This window comes from Etheostoma cragini, chromosome 20 (assembly GCF_013103735.1).
Source record: "Etheostoma cragini isolate CJK2018 chromosome 20, CSU_Ecrag_1.0, whole genome shotgun sequence".
In the NCBI taxonomy this organism is placed as follows: Eukaryota; Metazoa; Chordata; class Actinopteri; order Perciformes; family Percidae; genus Etheostoma; species Etheostoma cragini.
In genome coordinates, this window is record NC_048426.1 from 21859083 (window position 1) to 21871844 (window position 12762).

General features: G+C 40.1%; 1 protein-coding gene across 7 annotated transcripts in view; it reads right to left on the minus strand.

Annotated features, from left to right (window-relative positions):
- The window catches only part of crybg1a (crystallin beta-gamma domain containing 1a), a 44363-nt gene extending 32414 nt beyond the window's left edge, over positions 1-11949 (minus strand). For 6 of the 7 annotated variants that reach the window (XM_034857476.1, XM_034857477.1, XM_034857482.1 and 3 more), the window contains exon 1: positions 11495-11949. In XM_034857476.1, the coding sequence (XP_034713367.1) occupies positions 11495-11802 (308 nt within the window). In that variant the 5' untranslated portion in view covers positions 11803-11949. The remainder of the gene's footprint in view (positions 1-11494) is intronic. The other variant, XM_034857475.1, reaches the window with a different exon arrangement.
- Between the last annotated feature and the right edge of the window lie 813 nt (positions 11950-12762).

A 12762-nucleotide genomic window follows, 5' to 3' on the forward strand; every position in this document is an offset into this window, starting at 1 on the left:
CCTCCAAAAAAAAGGCCCGATAATCTATTTACAGATTACCAATTTAAATGTACTTTTTTTGCTGTCCTTTACACACAGAGGCCTAAAACTGAAAAAAAAAACTGCTGCCAACTTTAGTTCAAAAGATATTGGTGCAATTAGAAAGACAACCTGCCGATGTTTCCGCTGCACTGCTTTGTAAGCACCTGAACTTTAAAGTCAATTAAAGTGAACAAAACAATATATATATATAATAGACACAAACCAATAAACAGTGAGGGTTGGGTTTTAAATCTGGACTTTTCTGGAGGGAAAAGGGGGCCGCAAAACATTTAGGGTGTATTTCAAAAGATTTAGAATGCCTGAAAGTCCAAGTGGTTGAAGGCCAGGCGCAATCTTCAAAACAGTGATAGGTCACTGTGGGAAAACTGTGAAAAGAGACTTTGGGAATAACCCCTTGTTGCAGAATCAGTTGCAAGTCTCCCCAGCATCCTGTCAACATGCAGGCACAAACCAGCTCCAACTTGTCTGAGCCTTCTCTTTGTTGCAACACAGACAAAAGCTCTACTGTTGTAAGTGCACAATTTAAAAGAATTTAACAAGGAATGTTTCATGTTATGTCTTACACCATAGCAACTGGCATCATTCCTCAATTATTTCTGAAGGTAAAAGTGTATCTTTTAGAGAAGATTTGATCTCATATTGGGTGTATAGATGGAAAAGTAGATGTGAACCTAAAAAGGTTTTTTAGGAAAGTGGAGTGGCTGGCTGTTTTTAAGCTTCATCTTAGCGCTCACATTATCTTAGTAAGTCTCAATCTGTCTCTAAGTCTCAAACCAAATGAACTTAATCCACTGCAGGTTTTTAGCCAGCCCAGAGAATAACCCCACACGGATACAACATGCTGGTGCCAAGATAATCAAGGTTATCAATGCACACTTAGCTTTAATTTGTCAGGCTGGCAATTAAACCAGATTTCATTGAGATTGGCAAAGCTGCAGACCCGTGTAGAACTACTGCATAAACTCAAACAAGGGATGGAAAGGATTCAACTACCAACTCAGTACAGTTGTTGGGCATATAAGGGGCATAATAAAACACTAGAGGCTGTTGATGGAATACATCTTGTCTGAGAATAAATCCAGATCACAGTGAAGAAGGGCCCTGGATCTAACTTCTGTACACAATAGGAGCAGAGTGCGATACAGATTGGGCATGGATGGACTGCTGCCTTTTGTAAGGTCAAGTTTCCCAATAGATAACTTGGGGCTGAGGTACAATGCAATAAAACGTAGAGGCTCATGCTCTGCAATGGGTCTAATTTTTCCCTTTTCATGCTCAGATAATTCACACTAGGAATCGAAAACGGCCGTTGTTTGTAAGAGTGACTGTGCATTTGGGAGTGCCTGGAACAACTGCTGCAGGGCCGAGTGTTTGCCAGATGCTGGGCGGGTCTGTAACAACCAGTAGGCCGCAGCCACTACACTTCCACTCCAGTAACTGGCATGATGGTGTGCAATAGAAACCAAGCCAACATGTTTGTGAGTACTTTCAAGTGTTTCCCCCAACTGCAAAGGGGAGATGTAATGCATCTTTTGCAAAAATCTTTTTATATAAAACTATATTGTACTTGCAGTATAGAGCCAACTGCATGTGCACACCAGCCTGCAGGAAGTACAGTGCAAGTAATAAAATGCATACAGGATATCTCCTTGTCAAAATCTCCTTGGGGAAGAAGGTTGGGATGTTGCAATAAGTACACATGGATGACAATCTTACAATGGCAGCTCATAATAATGACATGTTGACTTTGGAAGGGGAGGCGGAAGGCATCTTCCATTTTCTCTGTCTCACTCTCTCCCATATTCTATTTTATACTTTTATTATTATCATTATTATTACTTCTTATTTGTATGGAAACCAATTTGTCAGCCTTTTTTGATAGGACAGATTAAAACCGGAGAGGGGGTAGAGAGACTTGGGACATGCAGCAAAGAGCAGCAGGATGGACTTGAACACAGGCCGCTGCGTTAAGGACTGAGCACTAGTACATGGGGCGCACACTACCAGGTGAGCTACCAGGGTGCCTCATCTCTAATACTTAACATTTCTTTCCTGACTGCACAGAGCATCCATATGTAGAAACTCTAAAGAGGATTGTAATGCAACAATATGGCACCACATTTTTAGATTTTCTCTGTATGCTGAGAATGCATAACTTGTTTCTTCAAGTAGTAAGATGATACTTCCTCACACAAAAAATACCAGATTCATACATGCCTTAGGCACCGTTTTCCGTTTCGTGCAGAAATGAAAGAGTGGGAAAAGTAGAACTTTGATGCAAAGAGGTTTCAAACAGCAAGGCAGATAAGCATGTTTTTTCGACTAAAGCTGACTCCTGTGCTCAGTGTGCTGCAATAATGACAAACTCCAATTTTCTTTGGACTTCTTTAACAATAAGAACTTTCTTTACCATGGAAAAACTTAAGTCAGCCCACAGTTCTTGCCTAATCCCAACTGGACAGTGCTAAATACCACTCATTTTCCAGGGCTGGAGGCTTGTTTGTGTAAAGACTGTGAGACTGCATGAAAGTGGGCTTGCGCTTACAATTTGTTGTATATTAGCTTCTGTGTACAAAACCCACCAATGAATACATGCACACAGCTTCAATAGCAAATATGAGTTTCAGCACCAAAGCCAGATCATGTTGACTTTTGGAACACCTGTCCGTTTGCTGCCCCCTCACCTTGACTTTGGCTGTGTTTGAAGGCCTACTTCAGCACAAAAAAATTAAACAATGGGGGAGTTTATGCTGGAGTTAACACCCAGCGACCATTGCATGTCAAATTGTATTTGGCTTGCCGACTGACAGAAAGAGAAACTGACATTGATGCAATACAAAAACTAAAATATGCACACGTGAATTTGAATTTGGCACAATTCAACTTCTGCATTCAACCTTTCGCATAATTGCAGCTAAAATGTTTCTACTGGAAACACTCCCTTCCACAGAATAATAGCAAACATGAATGACTAAACAAACACAGTGGCTTAAAAGCCATCAGAGTACAGGCCAAGTATTTCCGCACCAAATCAACAACTGCGTGTACAGGTGTTTTATGCTTCTTGCAGTCAGCGCGGTCCGGGTGCTGTGGACGGCGGGATTACGCAACTGTGGCCTGGGCGACTGTGCAAGAAAGAGCTGCGGAAGTTCTGGGTGCACAGCAATTTCTGTAATAACGCGGTTGAAATGATTAACTACAAAAGAAAGAAAAGTCTGTTCTAGGGGCTGCTCTGACCGCTTTTACCTCAATCAATATAAATGACCAGGCAGCAACCGTGGCTTGACCGCCCCGACAACAAGAAGCATGAAATCCGTTAAAAGTCACAACTGAGGGTCTGAATGCCAACATTTGAAAATGTTAGTCAGAAAAATGATAACTCCTTCCCCAGTTAAAAACCTAAAAATTCCCCAGTCCATTTTATATTTTAGGCCATAAATACCACCCGGGTTTATCCAGCCATTATAACAGCCATCAACCCACATGTAACATTGAGGCAGAAAAAATAGCTCTACTTTGCCCTCGCAGTAGTAACTCGTAATTAATAATGGCTCATTTCCAGCTGTACAAGTTGTGTTTGCTGTTGTTGGAGAACAACTTGTTGTAGCTGCAATTTTAAAATCCACCTATTATTATTGAACCGAGCTTTGTCATTGAACATGCCGACTGATCCAACTTATCAGGTGACATTCATTTGTTCCAGTCAGTCCTGGTTTATCAAATAAGCAAAATAAATACATATTTATGTACCCTGTACACAAAAATCTAATGACATGAGCTACTTAAGTTCAGGTAGATAATAGTCTGGTCTAATTATCTCCTAACCTTAGTTAAATGTGGCCTCACAAAGCCAGAGTCCAGCTTTCCAGGACAGATTTTTTTATGGGCACGGGGTGATTGAGATGGTAAAGAAACATGGTTCTGCCTGTATAGAATGCCTACCGTATTGGTCAAAAATAGTTAGTACAGGAAAATTGAAAGGTCAGCCGCTACTCCCAGTTCTTTTAAGTCAAGGCAGAAGACATTTTTTGATGTTGCCTTTCTTTAAATAAATCGTTAATTTCCTGTACTGAAGTTGCATTGTTAAAATTATCTTTGACAATCTTATCTGCTCTTATATATTTTTAGTTGTTTTTAACTGCTCTTTACTGTTTAATTTCTTATACTGCACTGTAACTTTCATTGTCATATTTTGTTATGTTTTTAATTTCTTAATCGTTTTTAACTGATCTTTAATGCTTTATGGCATAGAAATTTGGTAACATTATTTTAAGATACAAAATCTTTGGTGCTGGATTGACATCGAAATCATTCATATCAATAAATAAGGTCTGTGTTGTGTGTTGCACGGTGGTATGTAATCAATGACAAAACGTTGCCTTGTGGCAGAAAAATAATAACTCACCTACAACCCGAATACCAAAGCGTATTTTAGGTTTGGTGTATCGTTACAGCCCTACTTTTGGTGCTCTAACAAAATGTTGTTAAAGCAGATTTGATTAAATGACTTTGTGGGTAAAAGTAAATAATAGAACAGCAAGAACAGTCTAACCATTCAAAACAGTCCTTATTTTACTAAATGTGGGTACATAAAGAATTAAATGCCGGTACTGTGCGACTAAAAAAGTTCCAATACTACGTGGTACTGGGTTATTTCAGTCAATATCCTAAAAGGTAGTGACTACCAATACCCTGCCCTAATACTGGCTACATATACCATACCATTGTCTTGACTAGTTCCAAACAATAGAACTAGTTTTGAAAATTCATAGTTAGGCTCTCAGCATGGTCTGTGTGGCGACCAGCGCTCTGTCTTCTTTTATGAACACGTCTTTGTTCACATGTGAATGAGCAGGTGTGAACGGGCCCACATACAGTATATGTGTACCACTGAGCCACGGCTCAGGTCAGCCAGTCAACAGCTTCTCAGAACATGGTGTGCACACAGACACTTTCATTTTCAAATAGTCACCTCCAAATCTGACAACACCCATCTGGAGGATTCAGCTGTCGTAATGTTTGTAGGTTTAGTCTCACGACACAAACACATACACACACACACACACACACACTAATCCACAAGTATAACCTTCAGGCCACTTACGTAGGCTACGGCAAAAGCTCTGCGTAGAGCCTCCGCACAACCATAAACAAAGCTGTAGGTGTCCGTATCTCCACGTACCTCTGTACATAGCCAAAGCGTTTACACAGAAGTATAAATCAAGGATAAAAGGAGTGTGCACAAACCCCTCGTAAACAAACAGTTTGGTTTAAATGCCTTGAGCGCCTCTGCCTCATTTAGCTGTAGGCAGAGCTGTCAGTTATAATCAAGTAGAAGAAAGAAGACATTAGGGCAGAGGATCTTATTTACCTGTCAATCACTACGGAGGTCAGTAACAAGACGAGACACAATCCTTAACATTCTGCTCATTAAGCCAGAACAAAGGTTGTAGCCTCTGCCAATTTTACTAGTCAATAAGTGGTTGTGCAAGTGGTTATATATCACAACAGATCATGTGTTTCCGGACATGATAAGACTGAACAGCAAATTGTGGTCATCACAGATGCTATTCTATTCAGATAACTATTCTTTTGGTTTGGTTTTGTCAACCACTTCTGTAAAAAAGAACCCCCACCTCTTAATCTACAAACCTGTTTCAAACTTTACGGAAAGAAATTCCCTCTCAACAGTTGGAACGCCACATTTCACAACCTGCTCCCTGAAGCTACAGCCTTCATGGGACTTAATTCATTTGTTTCCTCTCCCAACCCTCCCTAAGCCAAATAGGCCGGTTATCAGTTTCAAGGTATACCCTGAGTCTCCAAGGACAGAAAGTCCATTTTAGAAATCCCTCTCCCGTCCCGTTTTTTTTACCCAAACATAAACAATACATTTTAAAGCTGTAATTGCAATACCGCAATACCTTGAAAGCGTGATATTTCTGCTGAAGGTTATCATACCGTCAGAATCGCCTGACGCCCTCTTTCTTTACCCCACCTGCATGCCCTTCTTCTCCCAGTCCTTCCACAACATCAGCCTATCTCAGAACCTATCTAGACAGCACCTAACAGAGCAATAATTAATACCAGATAGGACTACCCTTAACAACAGTAAACATCTGTAACTGTGGCTGGTTGGGTGAACATGTGACAAAGGTTTGCCTGTTTAAAAAGCCATGTGTCCTTTTTTAAAGAAGGCAGAACCTGTTTAAGGCCCCCAAAGGTTTGTCAGTCTTGTTCACGTAGTTACCATAAACAGCAACCTGACAATAAGCAGTGAATCATCCTACTTATCATCAGATCTTCTAGAAAATGCTATTAGTCAAATGTTTCGCTGGCTAACCCCTGCTCCTGTAGCAGCACAGCAGAGAACAGGTAGAGGGATGAACTGGATCACAAGCAAAGGAAAGGCAGATCTGTTGATTTTGTTTATGTAAGATCCAGTGTGCGTCTACACTAGCTGGGACAGGGTATCATTTACTAAATTATAACATCAACACCTTTACCAGTACCATTAAAGTGAAACCGATACCTATAGATTACATCATTTGATAGCTGTTTTTTTACTTCATTTAAAATAAAACAAAATTAACACTGCAATAATTACATAGTTTATTTTGAACATGTTTAATATATATATGATTGATTGGATAATATAACAATAACCTTACTTGTTTTGCTAAATGTGGGTACATAAGGATTTAAAGGCCGGTATTGTGCGACTGAAGAAGTTTCAATACAACTTGGTACTGGGTTATTTCAGTCAATATCCTAAAAGGTATTGACTACCAATACCCTGCGCTAATACTGGCTTTGTATACCACACTAGTGTCTTGATTAGTTCCCAACAATAGAACTAGTTAAGAAAATCCATAGTTAGGTATATGTCGTACAGTATATGTATACCACTGAGCTACTTTATAAACTCATAACTAAATGGCATAGATTTACCACACTAAATAAGAAAATATCAGAATCCAGCCTGTGGTGCATTCAGACTCTGTTCCTCGATATAGTAGAAGAGCAAATGTACATTTACTGTATATATAAACATGTCAAAAGTCTTGTTTGCGGTTAGAACCAGTACAGGTTAGGCCATCTCCCTCCATAGCACGAAATGCCACCTCATTCGTGACGGCTCACAAAGGAGATCGCAGGTTACATTCTGATGTTTACAGGCCAAAAAGTCTGCTTTCCCTGTCTGCACCACAACACTAACATGACGGGCCAGATTGTTTGTTCACACAGAACCATCTGAGAAGTTGAGAAATAATTGTGCAATGACATCATTTGCACCTAAGCGTTCTAAAAACCCAGTGAAAACCATGTGAGATAGCTTTCCTTTCATCTACAGCATGAAATGTCAATGCCTTCAGATGATAATCTTACATTAATATCGGTTAAAGAAAAAATAAGATAATCTTGGTAAAACCGGGCTATAATACATACACATTTATTATACCCACCAAACCTGAGTCATGATTACCATAGTTATAATTCATGTTTAAACCAATGAAAAAACAAGGTATGAGTGATTGCATTAAGGGGGATTTACTTGTTAATTCCTGCACTGCTTATGGGACCACAGGTGCTGTGCACAAAAAGGTTAACTTGTTCATTTTTGCTTTCAAATTCCACACCCTGGCCCAACAAATTGTCTACAAATTGCCAGGGCAGGAATCTGCAGCCTGTGCTGAAGGGTGCGACAGGCTGATCCAGTCTGCTAGATTAGATTATTTTGGAAGACTGCATTCACTTTTCACCTAATGTTCAAATACTTTGGTTAAATCCATCCAGTGAAATCTTTTTCACATACCCCCACAGAGATTTTAACATTGTTGCAGTAACATGAAGAAAGGAGAAAGCATGTAACCTTGCACCTTAGCACTCAAACAAGCAGTCCACAAACACAAACTCTGAACTTCTTTCTAATCCCTCAGTATTATCAGTGAGTTTGAAAAGGCTGTACTTTCCCTGTTCCTTTAGTGCATCAAATATTTCAAGGGTTATACTGGTCTGATTCACGAAAGACACAGACCTGGAAGTAGAAAGCAGTGACATCTGATCTGTCATTTTGACAAGACAGGAGAAACATGCCTCAAACTAAAATGATCTAATTCTGTTGCAAAACAGCCGTGTCACTGATAAGCTACAGAGTGTTGTATCTGTTCGGGTACAGAATATAGGGCAAACGCCTCACTGGTCCAGGTGTGTTTGTTTGCGCAATCCCATACAAACTAACTCAGCAGGCCATGCCACTCGTTAACGGTGAAGACATAGAGAGGTTTACTGTCTTGAAAACGTATTCTAAAACTGTACAAGCCTGTCTTGAAATGCATGGATGAAAGGTAACAGTGTTACCAGTCGGTTAAAAACTGGTCCCATGGCAAAATTTCACTCTATGGAGGTTTTTCAACATACATATGCATCCCCCCAGCCTGAAAAGGTCCCCCTGTGGGTAGAAATGGCGATTAGTGTAAACCGAGCCCTGGGCATCCTGCTCTGCCTTTGAGAAAATGAAAGCTCAGATGGGCCAATCTGGATTCTTGCCCCTGATGATGTCATGTGGGGAAAGGTTACCTCCCCTTTGTCTGCTTTGTCCACCAGAGAATTTGACCCACCCATGACAAAGAAAGAGACATCATGGCTCGCAAACAAGCGAAACATGGAAGTCGGTCAAACCCACACCCCCAGCCTCCACCTTGCCCCCCAGCACAAACTAATGAAAGCTCATTGTGGGACTGGCTCTAGTGGCAGTAATTCTGCACCAAGGCTGAAATTTGGAAAAGAGCCTCCCGTACAGTATGCAGGGACCACTAAGGCCTATATTAAGCATCCAAAAAGCAGCATGTCATGGAAACCTTTAAGGTGTTTTCACTGCTGATTTGTTTAACTCACTGCTTTTCAGTGTTTTTTAACTTCAATAAATGCAACAAAATAATCGTGATTATTATTTTTTTCCATAATTGAGCAGCCATACTAGAGACCAACTAGCAATGGGATTACACCAGCCGTGATGCCACATTGGGCCCCCGATCACCCCCTCGACCTCTGCTATTATACAACCAGAGATACAGTATTTAAGGGAGAGCTTACGTGGTATATACAGCATTGGCAAAATCTTTAACAGCAGACAAATTTACATCATCAATATACTGTTTGTTGTGTTGGTTTTGGTGTCTCCAGGAAATTGTTGGGAGTAGTAATAATTCTCAGCTTACATAAGCAGGAAACAGCAAATGTTTGGTATTTTTGCTTGAAATGTGATTTTAAGAGTTGGCAATTAAAATCCTAAAATCCTAATCTATTCAATGAATAACTTTTTTCAGCTCCAGTGAAAAGCTTATATTTAAATGTTTGTGGCAAACTGATGATTATACATTTATTTGTTTCTGTTAAACTATGGAAATGCACATCAGGTGCCCATAAGCACAACGGATGTTTCTCCAAATCTGTTGCATATGTAAGTAATTGTCTTTTAGCTTGTTTCACAACTCTTCTAGCCCTAGCAGCAAGTAGGTATACAGAAAATAGTTTGCATCTATAAAAGTCAGACTGCACCTGAAAGTTCCAAATGCAATGGAAATGTGCTTGCCTGCAGATGTTTGGGAAGTATATAAGGCCCTGTTTACACGTACGTAGTTATTTAGAAAAACAGAGACATTTCCCTTTGTTTGGGACCTTTTGTTTACACGCAAACGGAGAATTCGCCTCGAAAAATTATTATTTCTAAAACCTTAGGCCAGATTTGTAGAGGTTTAGGCAGCCGAGGAAGTGATGAAGAGAAGAGAGAGGAAGTGATTTGTTGCTGTTGCTGCTATTTTATGGATTCTGAGTGGCTAATGTGGGCTTGAGCGTCTCGTTACACTGCCACCTACAGGTTCGGCATGCTCTTGACAGCATTGATGGCATATACAGTACACACAGGTATGTGTAAATGAACACTTTTCTAAAAAAAAAACTGAAAGCTGTGCACAATGTTGTTTTGTAAAACCAAGAGGTTTAAATGTCCGTTATGAAAATTGCCGGCCACGTGTAAACGTAGCATTAAGCACAGGAGCTTTCAAACCAATGATGAGTTTAAAAAGAGAACATTAGCTTGTTGCACAACAGTGTCAGTATTTCAAAATTATACAACGATTAAGCTAAGTGGGTAAAACATATAATTAATAGTGCATGCTAATTCATATGAGTCAGCCGTTTGGTTTTACGATGTGTACATGTTGGGTCCCCACTCTGTCTTCTGTATTGGTCATTTACCTCTCAGTACCAGACCTGCTCAGACACAACATCAACTTCATTGAGCCCCATATAATTGGACTGAACAGGGAAATGTGTAACACCTGTACCGCAGGTTTTTCACTTCAGCGTTTACTGTTATGCAATGCCTGCCCTCCATCAGTGTACGTTAACCTGACAGGTGATAATAACACCTGAGTCAGACCAGGCAATAAATCTCAATTCATCAACAAACTGGCTTGGATGCAGAACATTTGGATCTAAATAGAAGAAGAAATAGAAGAAAAATATTAAAAAATATCTCTGGTTACATAAAGTACTGGAAATATCTATGTCATTATTGTGATCAATTGAGGTTAACCAGTCGTTGTTTTAAATCTTGAATTTATCCAGGGAAGATTGACTCTGCATGTATATTTACCGCTCCACAGTGACACAGCCCCCCCCCCCATTCCCAAGAAGGAGCTGCCACAGTCTTGCACTGTTGGTCAATGAACAAGAATTGTAGGGAAGGGATGGGGGTCAAGCATCTTGCCCAAGGACACCAAAACAAAATAGGGTCAGTCTGTGTTTTCACACTCACTTTCAACAACTTCCTACAGAGGGAAGACCTAACATGTCAAATTAAATATTTGAACTTCCTTGAGATTAGCAACACAACAGCATCTGGTGCTTAACCACACGCCCTCCGCCCAGTATCTGTTTACTTCTCTGCAATTTACGAACTTGACTAATCTAGCTCAACCTCAGCTCAATTCCACTGTGGTTTGTTTCCATGAAGTTGTCAGCTTGTGAAATATGGTGCACTGCTTTCCAAATTGGAGCCTACTGACTGACAGGGGTCACTATTACATTTACATATCAAGAGAAGAAAAAAGTAGGTCTATGATTTTTTTTTTTTTGCACCAGTGTCACCAAGCCTCCAGAGCAAACAATGATTAAAATATAATTGATATGATTATATCTGACAAACAATGACCCTGATAAGGGGTCTAAAGACCATTATTTTTAATAAATGGGGAATTGTGGCAAATATCTGTTTGCTAATTCAAAACAATTACATTGTTACAGTTAAAAGTACAAAATGTTCATGTAGACGAGCTTAGGTTTGTATGGTATTCATATTTAAATATCACCATGTAGGCCTATATTATACTTATAGCATGGCCTTAAAAACAGGGGAAAATATCTTATTAACTGTTTTTTATCTTACAGTTGTTTGTTGAAGTTGCCCACTTCATCAGTGAAGAACACCTCTTCTCCTTCTTGTTCTTTGCGCTTGGATTTCTTCCGTTTCATCTTGAATGACAACAGCCGCCTTCCCTTCTTTTCTTTGGGGGGAATGGGTACAACATCGCCGGCCAATGTGGCGTTGTGTCCCGGGCTGAGGGGACCGGGGCTCGTCGGTAAAGTCGATACTCCATCTTTGAGGGTGTCCGACCGTTCCAAGTCCTTGCTATCTTTCTCAGGTGATTTTAATTTAAAAAAGCTCTTTACTTTCAGGCTGTTGGACTTACTCATGGTGTCTGGAAACAAAGTCCCTGTTGGGAGCGCGAAAAGGAAAATAAAACCATTAGGAAAGTTGCCCTACTTATAGCCGAATGAGGAGTGATTCACCGGGATAACCTGCAGAGCGAGTTGCCGCGAGGCTTTGGACTTGCCCACACCGGTCGCGCGCGTAATCAGGTATGAGAAAGTGAGCCAACAAAGAAGCGAAACTGCACTTCCGACTGTTACCTTCAAAATAAAATGCGACTATTGCTACTGTTGATTTATTTCATAAATGTGTAAAATAACCAAATCGTCTGAATTATCAAAAGAGTTTGTGTAATTTTCTGTCACATGACTTCGACTCTACTAGCCTATAATTCTCCTCAGGTTGGTAAATTTCCCAGACCTTGACTATTTCAATGTCATTGAATATTCTATTTACATATGGTGGGCCTGTGGATAAAATCCAATTACTCATTTAGAACAAGCCACCAAAGTTCAAAGAGTTGAGCAGGCTACTCCCTTAACATGTAATTAATTAACACAAAGAGGGCCTACTGCCCCATGAACATGTACTTAAACTTTCAGTTTGAGAAAGTTTTTTGTGGTCAAAAAATAGGTTACGGTGAAAGCAGGGAGAAAAACATAGAGACAGGCCAGGCTGGATTGGATAGGGACAAGGGGCCTCGAATGGGTGCCCACCGCCACTGGTAGCGATTACTGTCTGCTGTACAACTACCAAGTCCTATTTAAGTACCAACAAGTACACAGTCATGTCATAATCAAACCTGTCATTGATTCAAACAGGCTTTTTTAAATGCTTAAAGCATTATTTGTTGGATTTATCAGTTTGACTTAACTGGGACCACTGACGGTCCAGGACCTTCCAGCACCTGCTCCAAATGTCTTGTGTGTGATGAGGACAGGTTAAAACCAACTTCAACAAAAATGTATTTAAAGGGGTTGAGTTTGGGGTTTGAGCGTGTATTT